This window comes from Dromiciops gliroides, chromosome 4 (genome assembly GCF_019393635.1).
Source record: "Dromiciops gliroides isolate mDroGli1 chromosome 4, mDroGli1.pri, whole genome shotgun sequence".
In the NCBI taxonomy this organism is placed as follows: Eukaryota; Metazoa; Chordata; class Mammalia; order Microbiotheria; family Microbiotheriidae; genus Dromiciops; species Dromiciops gliroides.
This window is the reverse complement of record NC_057864.1, coordinates 32,862,151-32,881,149: the sequence shown is the minus strand read 5'-3', so window position 1 is coordinate 32,881,149 and position 18,999 is coordinate 32,862,151. Positions and strand designations below refer to the sequence as shown.

At 47.7% G+C, this 18,999-nt stretch overlaps 2 protein-coding genes and 2 non-coding genes across 5 annotated transcripts in view; 1 reads left to right on the top strand and 3 right to left on the bottom strand.

Moving 5' to 3' along the window:
- The window catches only part of ARMH1 (armadillo like helical domain containing 1), a 56,080-nt gene extending 37,359 nt beyond the window's left edge, over positions 1-18,721 (top strand). For both annotated transcript variants that reach the window (XM_044004698.1, XM_044004697.1), the window contains exons 7-12: positions 14,642-14,764; positions 14,850-14,922; positions 17,393-17,522; positions 17,784-17,861; positions 18,290-18,371; positions 18,458-18,721. In XM_044004698.1, coding sequence (XP_043860633.1) covers positions 14,642-14,764; positions 14,850-14,922; positions 17,393-17,522; positions 17,784-17,861; positions 18,290-18,371; positions 18,458-18,588 — 617 coding nt within the window. In that variant the 3' untranslated portion in view covers positions 18,589-18,721. The remainder of the gene's footprint in view (positions 1-14,641; positions 14,765-14,849; positions 14,923-17,392; positions 17,523-17,783; positions 17,862-18,289; positions 18,372-18,457) is intronic.
- LOC122755829 (fructose-bisphosphate aldolase A-like) lies at positions 3,987-5,161 on the bottom strand. Its single transcript, XM_044004699.1, has one exon. The coding sequence runs from the start codon at positions 5,094-5,096 to the stop codon at positions 4,002-4,004; it is 1,095 nt and encodes a 364-aa protein (XP_043860634.1). The 5' UTR covers positions 5,097-5,161; the 3' UTR covers positions 3,987-4,001.
- LOC122726838 lies at positions 6,988-7,103 on the bottom strand. The gene has a single exon (XR_006352831.1). It is a non-coding gene; the product is annotated as a U5 spliceosomal RNA (small nuclear RNA).
- On the bottom strand, positions 9,692-9,807 carry LOC122726839. Its single transcript, XR_006352832.1, has one exon. It is a non-coding gene; the product is annotated as a U5 spliceosomal RNA (small nuclear RNA).
- Positions 18,722-18,999: the final 278 nt, after the last annotated feature.

Sequence of the window (18,999 nt, the reverse complement as noted above, 5' to 3'; positions counted from 1 at the left end):
GCAATCGGACCATTTGACCTCAATTCCCTCTTCTGCCCATTTCTTCTGGCTACGCCTCTCCCCCCCCCCCGCCCCCCCCCCCCCCCCCCCCCCGCCTCACTTCTCCCTCTTTCTCTAACAAATGATGAACCGCTGAGGAGCCTGAGAAGGCAGGAGGAAGAGAATTAGGAGAGAAAAGTGTCAACAGACACCAAACACTGATAATTCAGGAGAAGAGCACGATCCACAGCGACCAACACAGACAAAAAGAATCCCATCTCATCCCCCACCTTTTTTTTTTTTTTTTGAGGCAATCAGGGCTAAATGACTTGCCGAGTATCACACAACAAGTAAGTGTCTGAGGCTAGATTTGAACTCATGACTTTCTCATTACCAAGGCCAACCCCTAGGGGTCCATGTGCTCTTTTTTTTTTCTCAAGGGGCAATGGGGGGTTAAGTGACTTGCCCAGGGTCACACAGCTAGTAAGTGTCAAGTGTCTGAGGCCATATTTGAACTCAGGTCCTCCTGAATCCAGGGCAGGTGCTCTATCCACCGTGCCACCTAGCCACTCCTCTCTTTTTCTGTTTTATTCTTAGTTCTCTACATTTTTTTCCAGTTAACCAAAATCTTCCATCTCCCCTTTTGATCTCATACTCAGCCTGCTTCTCCAGCAATTTGTCCTCTTTAGTCTTCTCTCTCTCCAAACCTACTGGCTCCTTCCCTATTGTCCTCACAGGTGTGTCAGTCTGTCCCATTCTAAAGCAAATACAAACCCCCCTCTCCCCTCAAGCTTTCCTTCTCAGCCAAACCCCGAGAAAAAAAGCTGTTTGCACCTTCTGCCCCCACCTCCTCTCCCTGTCCAAAGTCAGCCAGATTTTCTTCATCTACATGTCTGCTGGTCCTTTTTGTCACGGTTCTCATCCTTTTTTTCCTCTTGGCTGCATTATCAGTATCTCCTCCTTGGATTTTCTTTTCTTTTTCTTTTTTTTTTTGCAGGGCAATGGGGGTTAAGTGACTTGCCCAGGGTCACACAGCTAGTATATTTCAAATATCTGAGGCCAGATTTGAACTCAGGTACTCCTGAATCCAGAGCTGGTGCTTTATCCACTGTGCCACCTAGCTGCTCCTTAGATTTTCTTAACGCTTCTCTCTCCTCATTTTCTTCTACCCCGTCTCAATCACCTCAGTTTTCATCATCCATATTATATACCATAAATGTGAGACTGGTTGTTTGTTTGTTTGAACGAACTCAGGTCCTCCTAACTCCAGGGCCAGTGCTCTATCCATGCACCACCTATATGCCTCCCTTTTTCTTGATATTTTGATAACTATTTCAATATAATTGGCTTACTTTGTAATAATATGTATTTTATTTTATCCCTTTTAAAATCTTATTCTGAAAAGGGGGTCCATGACACACAAAGTTTAAGAACTCATACTCTTAGATAAAATATAAACTTTCCTGTTTAGCTTTATTTATTTATTTATTTGCGGGGCAATGAGAGTTAAGTGACTTGCCCAGGGTCACACAGCTAGTAAGCGTCAAGTGTCTGAGGCCAGATTTGAATTCAGGTCCTCCTGAATCCAGGGCTGGTGCTTAGCTTTTAAAGCCCTGTACAGGGGCAGCTAGGTGGCACAGTGGATAGAGCACCGGCCCTGGAGTCAGGAGGACCTGAGTTCAAATTTGGCCTCAGACACTTAACACTTATTAGCTGTGTGACCCTGGGAAAGTCACTTAACCCCAATTGCCTCACTTAAAAAAAAAAAAAAAAGCCCTGTACAACATGGCCCTGGTGTATCTTCCAGCCTCACTGGGCATTACTTCTTCTCCTGAACTTTGTGATGATCCATAAGGCTCTGTCTAGGCCCCTTAATCTTTTTTTTTAATTAATAAAGTATTTTTTTCCCATTACATGTAAAGATCTTTCTCAACTTTTGTTTATACCAGCTTTCCAATTTCAGATTTTTCTCCCTCCCTCCCCTCCTTCCCCCCTCCCCTAGACAGCAGGTAATCTGATATAGGTTTTATATATATATGTATATATATATATATATATAAAACATTAAACATATTTCTGCATTAGTCATGTTATAAGAGAAAAATCAGAGCAATGATGAAAAACCTCAAAATAGAAAAACATCTGCACCAAAAACAAAAGAAATAATATGGTTCATTCAGCATCTATACTCCACAGTTCTTTTTTTTTTTTTTCCTTGGATTTGGAGATCCTCTTCTATCATGAGTTCCCTGGAACTCTTCTGTACCATTGCATTGGTGAGAAGAATATAGTCCATCACAGTAGATCAACACTCAATGTTGATGATACTGTGTACAATGTTCTTCTGGTTCTGCTCATCTCACTCATCATCAGCTCATGTAAGACCCTCCAGGTTGATCTGAACTCCTCCTGTTCATCGTTTCTTACAACACAATAGTATTCCATTGTATTCATATACCACAACTTGTCCAGCCATTCCCCAATTGATGGGCATCCCCTCAACTTCCAATTCCTTGCCACCACATAAAGAGCAGCTATAAATATTTTTGTACATGTGGGTCCCTTTCCCCTTTCCATGATTTCTTTGGGAAAAAGACCCAAAAGTGGTATTGCTGGGTCAAAGGGTATGCACAGCTTTATTGCCCTTTGGGCATAATTCCAAATTGCTCTCCAGAATGGCTGGATCAGTTCACAGCTCCACCAACAATGCATTAGTGTTCCAATTTTCCCACAGCTTCTCCAACATTTATTATTTTCCTTTTTTGTAATTTTAGCCAATCTGATAGGTGTCAGGTGGTACCTCAGAGTTGTTTAATTTGCATCTCTAATCATTAGAGATTTAGAGCATTTTTTCATATGGGAATAGATAGCTTTGGTTTCTTCATCAGAAAACTGCCTGTTAATATCCTTTGACCATTTCTCAGTTAGGCCCCTTAATCTTAACTCTAATATACCCTCTCACCAGTTCCATGGGTTTCATCTCTATGCCAATAACTCCCAGATCGATCTCTCCCCTAAGCTATACTGCCATATATCCAATAAGACTAATTGGAGCAGATATCTGGGAGTGGCATCAAATCCAGCATGTCCAAAACTGAGTTCATTAGCTTTTCCCCAAGCCCAACCCTCCTGCAAACTTCCCTCATTCTTTCAAAGGCATCACCAGCCTTCTCCTCTCCCAGATTTGTAAGCTTTGCATTATTCTCCATTTCTCACTCTCCCTCATCCCACCTATCAACTCAATGTCAAATCTTACTGTTCCTACTTTGACACTATTTCTCTCATCTGATCCCTTCTCCCCACTCACACAGCTAAACCTTGTTTTAGGCCCTTATTACCTCTCCCCTAGATTATTTTGAAAGCTTCATAATTGGTCTCCCTGCCTCAAATCTCTCTACTCCAGTCCACCATCCATACCACTGCCAAAGTAATTTACCTTAAGGTTATATCTGCTCATGTCTATCTCTTAACTCTAGTGACTTCCAGTTACTTCCTAGGAAAAGGGATTTCAGAATTAAATTTTTTTTTCAATTATCCAGCATTTACTTTTCTTCCCTTTTCCACCCCCACTCCCCCTCCCAGACACCCACACACAAAAGGAAAACAAAAACTTTGTAACAAATAAGCACAGTTAAGCAATACAAATTGCCATTTTGGCCACATCCAAAAAATGTGTCTCATTCTGCATATTTAAGTCTATCACCCCTTTGTCACAAGGTGACTGACATTCTTCCTATGTTCACTCAAATCAAGGTCGATCATGGTGTTGTTCAGAATCCCCAAATCTTTCAAAGTTGTTTGGGTTTTTTTTTGGTTTTTTTTTTGTTGTTGTTGTTGTTAAATAGTTGTTTATTGGAAAAAGTGGGCTGAGGAGGGGTCGCTAGATTCACCACAGAGCAACAACACCACAGGAGTTAGGAGTGATGGGAGAGGTCAGCACAAAGCTCTGGGATCTCATTCTCTTCCTGGACTGTGAGGGATGGCCTGGAGTGTTAGGGCATACCCAGGTGAAAGGCCTAGACTTAGTAGGCGTGGTTAGAGACAAAGAGTGACTCGCTGGCTGCAGCTCCTGACTTTCCACTTGGAGTATACTTGCCTTGAGCAGCTTGGCTATTAGCCGTGGCCCGCTTAATATATTCCTCTTGGGCAGCCTTTACATTTTCCTTCTTTCCACCCCAGGTCTTGAGGGCAGATGCCTGCAGGGCTCGGCCATAAGAAAAGGTCAGGGCCCATGGCTTATGCAAGGGGCAGGTATTGATGGCATTGAGGTTGATGGAGGCATCCTCCTCACTCTGACCCCCAGACAGGAAGGTGATACCAGTGACTGCAGGAGGCACAGTTCGGCGAAGGGCAGTTACAGTTGCCATTGCAATCTCCTCATGTGAATACTTCCGAGTGCAGGCATGGCCAGCAGTGACCATGTTAGGCTTCAGCAAGGTCCCTTCCAGATAGACATGGTGGTCACTCAGAGCTTTGTAGACAGCAGCCAGCACCTTCTCAGTGACATACTGACAGGTCTTCAGATCATGTTCTCCATCAGGGAGGATCTCCGGCTCCACAATGGGGACAATACCATTCTGCTGGCAAATGCTGGCATATCGGGCCAGCACATTGGCATTCTCCATGATGGCAAGTGGGGAAGGTGTATTATCCCCGATCTTCAGTACACAACGCCACTTGGCAAAGTCAGCCCCATCCTTCTTATACTGGGCACAACGCTCACTCAGCCCATCCAGACCTTGGGTGGTAGTCTCGCCATTGGTCCCTGCCAGGGGCACTACACCTTTGTCCACCTTGATGCCCACAATGCCACCCTTTGCCTTTATGACTTTGGGGAAGGGACGACCATCATCGGCTTTCTGGTAGAGTGTCTCATGGAAAAGGATAACACCTCCAATACAGGAGTTCACTCGATCATCTGCTGTTAGAAGTAACTGCCTATAGAGGCGACGATTTTCCTCTGTGTTCTCAGTTCCAATGGACTGCAGCCGCTTTGCAATGCTACCAGTGGACTCATCTGCTGCCAAAATTCCCTTGCCCGGTGCAACAATTCGGTGAGCTATTTCAGACAGTTCTTTCTTTTGCTCTGGTGTCAACGCTGGGTATTGGCAAGGCATGTTTTCCTTGGCTGTGCTGGTAGTTTCCCGCAGGATGCAGACCTCTTATGGTCGGGAGCCGAACTTCTGCCCAAAGTTGTTTGTTTTTTACAATGTTGCTATTGTATGAATTGCTCTCTTGGTTCTGCTCACTTCACTTTGCATCAGCTAATATGTCTTCCTAGTTTTCTACATAATCATCCCTTTCATCATTTCTTATAGTACAATAGTAGCCATTACAGGGGGCAGTTAGGTGGCGCAGTGGATAAAGCACCAGTCCTGGATTCAGGAGGACCTGAGTTCAAATCCAGCCTCAGACATTTGACACTTACTAGCTGTGTGACCCTGGGCAAGTCACTTAAACCTCATTTGTCCCACCAAAAAAAAAAAAGAAAAGAAAAAATAGTAGCCATCACATTCCTGTGCCATAGTAATGTGTTCAGCCATTCCCCGAATTGATGATTAAGCTCTGAGTTTCCATTTCTTTGACACCATGAAAAGAACTGCTACAAATATTTTTGTACATATCGGTCTTTTTCCTCTTTGTTTTATCTTTTTGAGGTATAGACCTAATATCAGTGTCAATGGGTCAAGGGGTTTGTACAGTTTAATAGGTTTGGGGGTGTAGTTCTAAATTGCTTTCCAGAATGGCTGAACCAGTTCACAACTCCACCAACAGTACACTAAAGCAACTATTTTCCCACATGCCATACAGCACTTATCATTTCCCTTTTTTTGGTCACCTTTTTGGGTCTGATTGGCATGAACTGGTTTGGTATCTCAAAGTTGCTTTAATTTACATTTCTCTAATTATTAGTGATTTTACCTTTTTTTTCCCAACCTCCTAACAAGTACAATATGGGGAAAGCATAGCTAGACAGCAGTTTGTCTGAAAAAGATCTGGGGGTTTTAGAGGTCCACAAAGTAAGAGTCAGCAAGACTGGACAGCCCAAGGGAGCTCATGGGATCTTAGGCTGCATTACTGAGAGGGGGCAGAGCTTCCAGCAACAGGAAAGTGAGATACTTGTTGTTCTCTGCCCTGGTCAGTTCTGGGGAATATGATTTAAGGAGGACTTGGATCCCCTGGGAGAGTGTCCAGAGAAGGGTAACCAGGATGAGGAAGGAATCCATGCCATATAACAATTAGGTCAAGGAACAGGAAGTGTCCGGTCATGGAGGAGAGGCTGTCACATAAAAAGGGAATCAGTTTGTTCTCTTCTGCTTAGCCCCAGAAGTCAAAGGTACGTGACAATGCAGAGATTTCTACTGAGACTAGATGTCAGAAAAAGCTTCCTCACCTCCAGTGGGAGGGGCTGCCTAAGGAGGTGGCGAGCTCCTCGTGCCTAGCAGGATGGATGACCACTAAAGGGGATTCCTCCAAGGATCAGCTGCCCTGCTTTTATATTCTGTGACAGGAGTGGATGGATTTGCCTTTTTGTCTTATCTTCTGACCTAGTTACCATAGTCACTTCTCACTCCCTAGAGTATAAGGTTTCTGAAGGCACGCACTTCTCAAACGTTTGCAGAAATGAGTTAGGAGTAGGGTCTGTCTGTCCTCCCTCAATCTTTTCGGTCTTGGTGATACCACCTGCCATTTCCTGGTTCTACGACACTCCCCTTTCCTGCCTTCTGTCACGTTAGTTCCAGCTATGCTTACACTCTAAAAAAATTCTTACCTCCCTTTCTTTGCTTATATTTTCCTCGGTGTCCAAAATGCACAACCCCCCCCCCCCCAACTACACAGTTCACACAACCCTGTGTAATACCGATTATATGCAAAAATAAGACTAAAACCCCATAAACCAAGATCGCACAAGCGGAAAACACGTAGAAACAACTAACAAAAGATAAATAGTTAGAAAGCAAAACACAAGCCACTTCATTATTTCTTTCTTTTATAACCATAATTATTAGCCCCGCCGAAGCGAGGCCTCAAAAAATTAGTCATTGACTCATAATTGTTCCTCTCCACGGAAATCTTTAGTAAAAGGCGAAAGATTTATACGATCTGAAGAGAAACCAGAGTATACTTCGAACTTCCCGCCCCGCCCAGCCCAGTTACAACACCCAGACTTTAGCTGACGGCGACTAATACTGTCCCGGGAGCTTCACTCCCTTCCCGGACTCCTGGGGAGAAGCTCGGTCCCAGAAACACTCACCCCCACGTACCCCCAACGGTCCTGCCTCCGAGGGAAGCAGAGGCGAAACTTAAGGAGAGGGGCGCTCTCCCCAGGAGAGTTGGAGCTGTGGCGCATGGCCTTGTGGGTATGCAAAGTAGCATTAATCAACTTTCCCCTCCTCGAAATAGGCACCTCAATAGGCAGCCGGTCCAGAATCGGACCTAGAGACGCCTCTGAACTATTATCTCCCCATCTCACAGATGAGGAAACTGAGGTCCCAGGAAGAGCAGAAGTGCTTACAGAAGCCTGGCCCAATCTGGAGAAGCCCATGGCCTTTTCACCATGGGGAAGGGAGTACAGCCCGAAAGCCACGGGCAAGTCTGAGAACGTTGATACCGGCCGCCACCAGGCAGCCTTGCCGCCAGCCCCATCGCAGTCCTCCTCCCGAGAACACCTAGGGAGGCAGCGGCGGCCTGTGCCTGGAGTCAGAAGACCGAATTTCAAATCCATCCTCAGGCACTTGACACTTACTAGCTGTGTGACCCTGGGCAAGTCACTTAACCCCAATTGCCTCACCAAAAACAAACAAACAAACAACCAAAGTGGTTGGATCAATTCACAACTTCACCATCAGGGCCCCAATTTTCCCACATTCCCTCCAACATTTGTCATTTTCCTTTTCTGCCATATTAGACAATCTGATAGGTGTGAGGTGGTACTTGAGAGGTGTTTTAATTTGCATTTCTCTAATTATAAGTGATTTAGAGCATTTTTCAATTCAATATTTTTTTTTTGGTGAGGCAATTGGGGTTAAGTGACTTGCCCAGGGTCACACAGCTAGTAAGTGTTAAGTGTCTGAGGCCAGATTTGAACTCAGGTCCTCCTGAATCCAGGACGGGTGCTCTATCCACTGCACCACCTAGCTGCCCCTGAGCATTTTTAATATTAGAGATATCTTTTATTTCTTCATCTGAAAATTGCCTGTTCATATCTTTTGACCATTTATCAATTGAAGAATAATGACTTGTATTCATATAAATTTGACTCCGAACTGAGATTGGCTTTGGCTTACCACAGTGCCTGACACATAGTAGGTTCTTATTTCCTTCCTTCAAAGCTCTCTTATCCAATTAAGAGTTCAGTTGCTGCCTCCTCCTACCCAATGCCATTTCTGAACACTCCCTCTTCCCAAAATTAGCTCTCTCCAACTCTTGAAATGATTGTGCATACACTTCATACTATCTTATCTGTATACTTGTCTAGTCTCATCAGAACAATGTAACAAACAGATGAAGGGAACTGGAGTTCCAAGCAGTTCCAGACCTAAATGCAAGGTTTTTTAAAGAGGAAGAAGCATTAATTGCTGGGAGGATCAGAAAAGGTCTTATTATGTGGGGGGCGGTGTCTAAGTTGTGCTTTGAAGGAATCTAGCAAACAAGGAATTTGGAAAGACAGAGGTGAGGAGAGAACAAGTTTAGGAGACAGGCATGGAGGTGGGAAATATGCCGGGCGGGTACAGGAAGAACTAGCAAGTCAGTTCGACTAGATTGGAGAGTGGGGATGATATAAGACAGCGGGGAGCCTGTTGGGGTTACAGTGCTTGGCTGAGCAGTTTGCATGGGATCCTGTGCTGAAAATTTTTAAACAAGTGAATGATATGGTCAGAACCTTTGCTTTATGATCATTATTTAGGAAGTTGGAGAATGAATCAGAGCAGGGAGGGACTAGAAGCAAAGAATTCATTATTGAATAGTAGACAAAGAGAAGATTCTTGATCTAGAAGAGAGGTAAGGGTGAGTGGGCAGCATTAACACAGGGGAAAAGACTCAGGATTTCGGATCAAAAGACCCGAGTTTGAGGGCAGCTAGATAGATAACGCAGTGGATAGAGCACCGGCCCTGGAGTCAGGAGGACCTGAGTTCAAATCCGGCCTCAGACACTTAACACTTACTAGCTGTGTGACCCTGGGCAAGTCACTTAACCCCAATTGCCCCCCCACACACACACACACACAAAAGACCCAAGTTTGAACCAACCTGGGCAGCCTCTGGAGGCATTGGGGTTGGGGAGTGCCAAAGACAGTCTGGATGCCCTTGAGGGACAGATCAGGGGCCCAGCTCCAAAGCTGAACTCTGTAGGGGTGGGGAAGAAAGAAGAGAGCTGAGATAACAGTCAAGAAACAGGACACAGGAGCAGTGGATAGTGCACCAGCCCTAGATTCAGGAGGACCTGAGTTCAAATCTGACCTCAGACACTTGGTAGCTGTGTGACCCTGAGCAAATCACTTAAACCCAATTGCTTCACCAGAAAAAAAAACAAACAAAAACCCACCCACAACACAGAAAGAATGCAGGAAGCCGGCAGAAGAGCACAATTCTTAGAACTACTAGACAGAGCATAGCACTTTCTAAAAAAGAGAGGTAGCACTAGACTCTAAGATCCAAAGCCCTAACTCAAGAAAAGGGGCTATGTCTTACTTTTCCAAACACAAAAGAGAACCTCGCCATAGCAAGGCTTCTAAAAATTGGTTATAGACTCTTGGTTGTTCCTCTCCACGGAAATCTTTAGTAAAAGGCGAAAGATTTATTCGATCTGAAGAGAAACCAGAGCGTAATATGACTTATGTACAGTCCCTGGCCCAGGGGACACCACCCCGGGTTAACTCAAGGCGAGTTTCCACCAGGTCGACAAAGCATTGTGAATATGCAGATAAGATAGAAAGCTCGATCCTAGGACTGGAGCTTGAGCCCATAGGCAATAGGAGCCTAGCGCCTCCCTCCCAGTGAGGCCACTACATGCAGATTGGTTGAACAGACTGGGCATGTTTTTCCTGAAGAAGAAAAGGTTTAGTGAGGCACATGAGAGCTGACTTTAAAAATTTAAAGGGGAGAGAAGAAAGGAAAGATAAAAACTGGAACCCACAACTATAAATAAAAATGTTTAATAAAGTTAGGCCCAGATGTCAGAAAAAAACTTGCTAACAAATGGGAGGGGCTGCCTCAAGGGGTGATGGGTTCCCTCTCCTTGAAGGTTTTTTTGGGGGGAAGGCGGGGCAATGAGGGTTAAGTGACTTGCCAAAGGTCACACAGCTGGTGTCAACTGTCTGAGTCCTGATTCAAACTCAGGTCCTCCTGAATTCAAAGCTGGTGCTTAATCCACTGCACCCCCTGGCTGCCCCCTCCTTGAAGGTTTTCAAGCAAAGATCAGGTGACTATTTTTCCAGTATGTAATAGTGAGGTTTCCTTTTGGGTATGGGTTGAACCAGACCAAGTGTTGAGGTCCTTTCCAATGCTCCAATTCCAAATTGTGGCTCAGGATGCTATATCTGTGTAAGCCACAGGGTGTCACTCAAAGCTCAAACTGCCTCTTTCCATGGGGCTTGCACAAGGGTGGGCTGGACCAATGAGGAGCTACCAGCTTTTCCACCACCCGCTGTGCTGAGCAGAAAGCACCTAGTCTCCCCACCTGCCCCTGAACACTGTGTTTAAAGCCTATGATGATGGATAAATTCCCCCAAATCTTCTTGATTTCTATACTAGGATCCCAAGCTTCCCTCCCTTCCCACTGTTTCCCCACTCACTCAATTTATTAGTTAAAGGCATTTACTACAAAAATGAAAAAATGAAAGTAGTAACCCAGAGAGGTCAGCTCAGATGTAGTTGCCTTAAGGACTCCTGGTCAAGTGGCAAGTGGCATTTGAGAGCTCCCTCAATCTTGTCCCTTACTTGGCCACAGGTATAGACACCTTGCTGGGAACCCCCAAAGAATTATGATCGAGTGTTCTCTGATTCAGAATCAACAAATAATGTTTTTAGCTATTTTTCAATCACATCCAACTCTTTGTGACCCCATTTGGGGTTTTCTTGGCAAAGATACTGGAGCGGTTTTCCATGTCCTTCTCCAGTTTATTTTACAGATGAGGAAAGGGAAGCAAACAGGATTGTAACTTGCCCAGGGTCATATAACTAGTAAGTATCTGAGGTCGGATTTAAACTCAAGAAGAGTCTTCCTGACTCTAGGCCTGGCACTCTCTTGTGCCACTTAGCTGCCTACTGTGTGTCAGGCACTGTGCTAAGTGCTGAGAATACGAAGAAAGGCAAACATCGTCCTCAACACCATCATCGTAGCACTTTAAGATTTGCAAGCACTTTGTCTCATCTATCAAATACTATCTCATTTTATCCTCACCGAAGGCTAGGTGCTATTAACCCCAATTTAGTAGATGAGGGACCTGAGACAAATAGAGGTTGAGTGACTAGCCCATAGCTGGCTTCTGGGGAAAGATTTGAACTCAGATCTTCCTGACTCTAACTCCTAGACTCTATCTAGTGCCTCCTAGCTGCCCTCAAAACAGTCCCTGCCCTCAAGGAGCTCACAGTCTAACAGGGAGAAAACATGTAATTGACTAATTACAAACATGAAATATACAGGATAAACTGGAGATAAGTTCAGGGGAAAGGCACTAGCATCAAAGGGAGAAGGAATGTGCTCTCCCCAGGCCCCATTCCAATGTTGCATATAAGCTCATTGTGACACCCAGTGCCTGGCCAATGGCTTGCTTGGTACTCCCAAGGCAAACCCTCCCCCCACTTTTTGGCTGAGGCTGCCCACATAGTCCAATGCCTCTTCCATGTATTCTCCTGGCATCCAGTCAGAAAGAGAACACAGCAATGAATGTCCTAGCAATGGGACAGCCCTTCCAAAATTCCTGCTAAGAAAACACTTCCAAGAAAGGTGAAGATGTTCTGCATAACAGCATAAGTAGGACATATTGAATTGTTTGATTTCATAGGGAGAGTGGAGGAGGGAGGGAGGAAGAAAAATTTAGAAAACAGAATTGACCCACCTCATCAGAGTGGGCTCAAGGAGGGAATAACACACACACCCAATTGGGAGGGGTTATCTATTTAACCCTACCGGAAAGTAGGAGGGGAAGAGGATAAGGAGGGAAGGGTGAATGAAGGGAGGGTAGAGCAGGGGAGGGGGCATTCAGTAGCAAAACACTTTTGAGGAGGAATAGGGCAAAATAAGATAGAAAATAGAGTAAATATCATTGGAAAGGAATAAGATGGAGGGAAATAGTTAGTGATTAACTACAATGTCAAAACGTATGGTCCAGGGGGCGGCTAGGTGGCGCAGTGGATAAAGCACTGGCCCTGGATTCAGGAGGACCTGAGTTCAAATCCAGCCTCAGACACTTAACACTTACTAGCTGTGTGACCCTGGGCAAGTCACTTAACCCCCCATTGCCCTACCAAAAACAAAAACAAAAACAAAAACGTATGGTCCCTACTCTGCTGGGCTATTATAAAGAAAATTCTTTGTCAAGTTTAAGGTACTATATAAAAATTATGATGAACAGGATGCTATCAGAAAAACCTGGAAAGACCCACATGAACTGAAGCAGAGAGAAATGTACTGTATACAAAATAAGAGCATTAGTGTAAGATGATCTGCTGGGAAGCACGTGGTTATTTTCAGCAAGGCAATGATCCCATATAACTCTGAAGAACTTATGAAAATTGCAATACACCTACAGAAAAAGAACTGATGGTATCTGATAACAGACTGAAACACATATTTTTACAATTCCTTAATCTGAAGTTTTGTTTTTATCTGTATTTTCTCACAACCTAGCTAATGTAGAGTTGTTTTCCATGACTACTCATGTATAATTTATATTGAATTGCTTGAGTTCTTGGGGTGGGGGTAGGAGGGGGGGAAGGAAGAGAAGTTGGAACATAAAGATTTCCCAAAAAACTGATGTGAAAATTTGCTTTTACATATAATTGGGAAAATAAAATTCTAAAAAAAAATTTTTTTTAATTAAAAATCAAAATTCCTGCTAAGGATGTTCAGCACTGGGTATGGGTGGTGGAGGGGATGAGATAGCTAGCTACCCTTTCTGCTCAAGAATCGCTTCTATGAATCATGCAAGTAATTAACTTCCCAGGACCTTTAGCTCCCCTCACTAGGGTATTTGTGGTCTTAATGTTTTCAAGTGCAGGAAGAAACACTTTTGTTGATGGAATTATGTTGAAAGCAAAGACTGTAATCAGAGAATGCTAATGGGGTGTTAGAATGGACCAGGTCTCTAGCTGTGTGACCCTGGGCAAGTCACTTAACCCCAATTGCCTCACTAAAAAAATAAAAATAAAGAAGAATGGACCAGGTCTTAAGGAACTTCCAACCTCTTTGACTGAGGCAAGAAGAGGAAAAGGCCCTCTGGGGACTTTCCTAGCTAAGCCCTGGGTGAATTTCAGAGTTGGAGACTCAAATATAGGACAAGCTTGGAGATGCTTGTGGAGACTTCTTCCAGGAAGGGGGAAGAGCAATTTTCTCCTTTCTTTTCACCCCACCTACATAGACCTCATAACTTTGAAAGTGATCTGGTGGACCAGGCAGAGACACTGCATCTATTTTTATTTTTATTTTTTTAATGAGGCAATTTGGGTTAAGTGACTTGCCCAGGGTCACACAGCTAGTAAGTGTTAAGTGTCTGAGGCCCCATTTGAACTCAGGTACTCCTGACTCCAGGGTCGGTGCTCTATCCACTGCGCCACCTAGCTGCCCCAACACTGTATCTAGCAGGGAGCAGAGACAAAACTCCAGATATATATATATATATTTTGGGGGGGGGGCAGGGCACTGAGGGTCAAGTGACTTGCCCAGGGTCACACAGCTAGCAAGTGTCAAGTGTCAAGTGTCTGAGGCTGGATCAGAACCCAGGTCCTCCTGCATCCAGGGCCAGCGCTCTATCCACTGCGCCACCTAGCTGCCCCTCCAGATATATTTCTAAATAGATACACAGAGGGAGAGGAAGCAGCTTCAAGGAGCATGAGCCCTGGCAGCAGAGAAGAGAACTGGGCTATGGAGAGAAGCAGACACTGGGAGCTCAAATGGGGACTAGGGGAGCTATGTTAGTGCTATAGGAAGAGAGAAAGGCCCTTTACCATACTGGCTGCCACCCTCCAAGCTGATCAGTGCAATCACAGAGATCAGACCTCGCCCCAGTTCTCCAGACAAGGGCTGAGCAGGGCAGAGGCCATCGGGATTCCTGCTTCCTCTTAATGATGAAGCCCAAGGTAGCCTTAGGGTTGTTGCTGCTACATTGCTCTGGTGGGCCTCCTGAGCTTGTAGCTCACCAGCATCCACAGATCCCCTTCAGAAGAGCTAGATTCATTGCGGCCAAAAAGCCAAAGGGAAGGGTGGGCCCTGAGGCCCCCTTTGTTCCCCTGGGCTACACTTGGGAGCCCTGGGAAGGGAGGAGCCTGGCAGCTGGACCAGTGGGGTTGGGGGGGGGCGGTGTTGGGCCAGCCTGGTGAGTGATGGGCCCCTTCCCTGCCCGGTGACCAGAAGCCAGAAAGGCTGGCTCCCAGACTCGAGGTTTTGCCTTTGGGATCAGATCTTTGAGATCCTTCCTTTCCTGTGTTCCTCCCCACACAGCCATTGAGCTGATCAAAGACCTCGTCAACACTGAAGTCCGCACTGCCCTGCTTAAAGGCCTGGTTGCACTGCTGAAACCATCTGCCAAAGACACCACCAAGCTCCAGCCCAAGATCTTAGAAGGTGAGCTGGGCCTCTGGGGCTGTCCCAGCAGGACTTGTACACTCGGCTGGGGTCCAGCCCTGCCTTCTCTCCCTTCCTTCTGCAGACCCAACAGTATTCCAGGTCTCTGGCCACCTCCCTGTGTTTCTGCAGCAAGCGGCAGCCGCCAAGGCTATTGGGTAAGCCCCCCCAACACCAGCCCCCAGTATCCCTGGAGTCAACACCTTCTGTCCAAACATCAGCCCCCCACAGCAGGGAAGAGGGCATCAGGCAGAGGGAGGAAGGAGGTGGTCTGAGCTTTGCTCTAGGCTCATGGCTCCCACCCACATCCTTGGCCTGCCTCAGTGGCAGCTCTGCCCGGCCCTCATCTGTTTCCAACCGTCAGAAGCCTTGGATCCCCGAGTTCTGCCACAGGCCAAGGAGGAAGAACCAGCCAGGCTTGGAGTCAACAGCATCAGCACCCACCAGTGGGGTGACCCTGGGAAAGTCCCATCCCCTTGGAGGGCCTCAGTTTCTTCCCCTGTAAAACTGGACACTCTTCCTTCATGGCCTTCCCCCCACCCCCGTCCCATGGTGTAGTGGGGTTGCGGATGGCTCTGGAACAGCAAGACCTATAAAATGTATGTCCTGGGGCAGCTAGGTGGTATGATGGCTAAAGCGCCGGCCCTGGATTCAGGAGGACCTGAGTTCAAATCTGGCCTCAGACATTTGACACTTACTAGCTGTGTGACCTTGGGCAAGTCACTTAACCCTCATTGTCCCGCCCTCCTCCCCCCAAAAAATATATGTCCTAAGGATGATCATGGTGGGATTGAGGGGGGCCAGGTCCAAATGATGACCATGAGGGGAGGGTGGAGTTGGGGGCAGGGTCCTCAAAACCAAGAGGCCAACTTCCTGCCTGGCCTCCCCACCATCCCCCCAAATGAACTCCTCCTTGCAGGAGGCTTCTGAGCAGGGTAGAGGAGCAGACTCCCTCCCAGACAGCACAGACCCCTGTGAGATGGCTCTCATTTGCAGTAAGGGTCTCCCAGTGTCTAGACTCAATCAGACACTTTCCCCCTATTCCTCCTATTGCTGCCACCCTCTGAGATCAAGCAGTGCAGTTCTTCACATTCTGAAAGACAGCCATCTCGTCCCCTCCCCACCCCCAAGCCTTCTCTTCTCTAGGCTAAACATCACCATGGGGCTGCTCATTAGCATCATGGCAGAGCAGATAGAGCTCTGGGTTCTCTCAGGTGAAGAGGCAAGTAAAGGAAGACCAGGCGTAGGAAACAGCCCGAGCAAGTGCACCAAGGCAGGAGAGAACAGGACTTGTTGGGGAGCAGAGTGTGTGGAGGTGTATGAGATCAGGCTGGAAAAGGAGAATGAGCTGCCGGCTCACCATGGCTCCCCAGCCCCCTGGAGCTGAGGGCAGGGCTTTGTACAACTGCAAAATGCCTCCTCAACTTCTGCCCACTTTGGGAGGCTATTGGGACTCCTTTGGAATCTAATTTTATTGTCCTGCCTAGTCAAGATGGCTCGCCTCCTGCCTCTCTGACCGCTCCTGCAGTTGGGGTTAAGTGACTTGCCCAGGGCCACACAGCTAGTAAGTGTTAAGTGTCTGAGGCTGGATTTGAACTCAGGTACTCCTGACGCCAGGGTCAGTGCTCTATCCACTGCGCCACCTAGCTGCCCCCACTGTCTCCTTTTCTGGATCCTCCCCCACCTTGTGCCCTCTAACCATGGTGGGCTCTGTGCTGGGCCCTCTTCTCCCTCTATACTATGACCCGGCAGTCTCATTAGCTCCTGAGGGTCCAGTCATCACCTCCTCACAGGTGGCTCTCAGATACGACTTGTGCAGTCCTGTTCTCGGCTGACCTTTGGCACATACCTCCGACTGCCTGCTAGACACAGGACACCTTGAAATGGATGTCCCACAGACATCTTAACACAGCACCTCCCAAACTGACCTCATCACCTTTCCCCCCAAACCCTCCTCTCCACCTCACTTTATAGTTACTGTCTGGGATGCCATCATCCTCTACTCCCCCCCCCCCATCTAGTTACTTGCCCGATCCCATTGATTTTACCTTTGAGAGGTCTCTTGTATTTCTCCTCACCCCACATGGTAGCACTCGTGCTTGGATTATTACAGTAGCTACTGGGCTGGGGGCCTGCCTGCCCCAAGCATCTTCTCACTCCAATCTACCCTCCCTCAGCTGTCAGATCCTTCTAACCATATCATCCCCCCTTCCCCCATTCAGTCAACTCCAGGGGTTCCCTGTCACCTCCAGGATCTATATTGGAAATCTTCAGTTTGACTCCAAAGCCCTTCATAACCTGAGGCCTTCCTACCTTCCTACCTTTCCAGTCCTTTTTTTTTTTTTTTGTGCTGGTCAATGAGGGTTAAGTGACTTGCCCAGGGTCACACAGCTAGTAAGTGTCAAGTGTCTAAGGCCAGATTTGAACTCAGGTTCTCCTGAATCCAGGGCCAGTGCTTTATCCACTGTACCACCTAGGTACCCCCCCCCCCATAGAAGTCTTAACCGCTGTTGTAGCAGCTCTCCCTCAGGAGCCCGCAGGCCACACTGCCTGCTCAGCTTGGTCTGACTCTGTCCCAGACTTGGCCCAGCTGAGGCCTGCTCTGCTCACCTGGGTCACTTCCCACAGGGTCATTTCTCGAAAGTCCACGGCTGTGGCAGAGGAGCTATTGTCCCTGCGGGTAGTCAATCATCTGATGTATGCCATGGGTAACCAAGACCATAGCAATGGGCAGCGCCTGGCCAGCCTCACCTTGGAGGTGGGGGGGGCATCAGGGGAGGGCTGGAGCTGGGGGAGAGGGGCCTGGCATGGTGGAGGGTACCTAGGGTGGGGGAAGGGGAAAAGTGGGGCCTGGGCAGGGGGGAGGGGACAGTTTGGAACTTTGGCGGGCCTCACCTTGGGGAGGGGCTTCGGGGGAGGGCTGGAGCAGAGGAAGAGGGGCCCTGGCCATGGGGAGTGGGGGGTGGTCCAGCACTACAGCCAGCCCCTCCCAGCTCCATTCTCTCCTCTTCCTCCGCAGTACTTTGTCCAGACATTTCCCACTGTGGAGGAGCAAGTGCACACGGCCATGGGAGAGAATCTGTTTGAGCTTTTCAGGGTGATCTCCCCCCTCCCCCAACCTCAACCCTCCTCCCCTCCTCCCCTCCAGGGACTAAGGGCCAGCAACCTCTCCCATGGACTTCCTTAGGCTTCTCCAGGCAGTGCCCCCCCCCTCCCCGCCTTGACCCAGCCTCTTCTAGGCCTCCAGTTGGCTCTCTGCCTCTACCTTGGTGCTTCTCAAGAGGCCGGGGCTGTGCTGTGGCCCGGGCACCTTGAGGTGATTGGGCCATGTACTCAAGTGACCCACTGTTGGGTCCTCAGCTAGGCCAGTCCCCTCATGCCTCTCTGTGGTTCCAGCCGTGGTCTAAGGCAGCCCAGTCCTGGTGGGGACTTCCCTGAAGACCTGGTTTGGGGGCAGGCCCCTTACCCACAGTGCCCCCTCCACCCTCCCCAAAGCCACCCTCGTTTTAACCCCCCATTTCCTAGAGCAACGCGGAGGACTTGTACATGAATATGGACAGCATTCAAGCTGACATCCTGGCTTCCAACAAGGTCAACATCCCTGACGGTGAGATGGGCTCTGGAGGCTGGAGAAGGGGCTTCAGCTGACATGGGAGTGCAGGCTGGGGACTCACTTTTGCCTCTGACTTCCAGCTTTAAGCATCTTCTCTTCCATCCTCCCCTTGACTCACTGGAAGGGCTACAAAGTCCCCAGGTCTGGGGAGAAAGATGACAAGCAAGAGGAAGTGGCTAAGGGTAGTGATGCACAGATGGAGTTCCACTGAGATTGCCCCAAGCCCGCTCCCTGGCCCTGGCCTTGTACCCCTCATCCCTGCCAGCTGGCTGCCCATCAGACTGGGGAGAGGGGAGGCCACGGAGGCTGATGAGGTACAGCAGCAGCTATGGGGGTGTGAGGTGGGGAGGCTCTCTACCATGGGGGGGCCTTGGCTGCCCCTTCATTGTGAGTATAATGTAGACAGCTCAGTCCAATAAAGTGTCCTTTCTTAGTACATGCGTGCTTTTGTGAGGGTGTCTATTCCCATTGGCCAGTACCTGCCAGATGTGACAGGGAACAAACAGCCTTGCCCTCTGGGTTTAGAGTCATTTCCCCTGCCCTATCTGCTCATTCTAAAAATCTGGGTGACCGGGCCTTGGAGCTGCTTGGCAGCTATTGGGCAAAGATCTACCACGGGATT

Coding starts and splice junctions, on each gene's coding strand:
- LOC122755829 (XM_044004699.1), bottom strand. CDS start 5,096: ATGCCTTGCCAATACCCAGCGTTGACACCAGAGCAAAAGAAAGAACTG.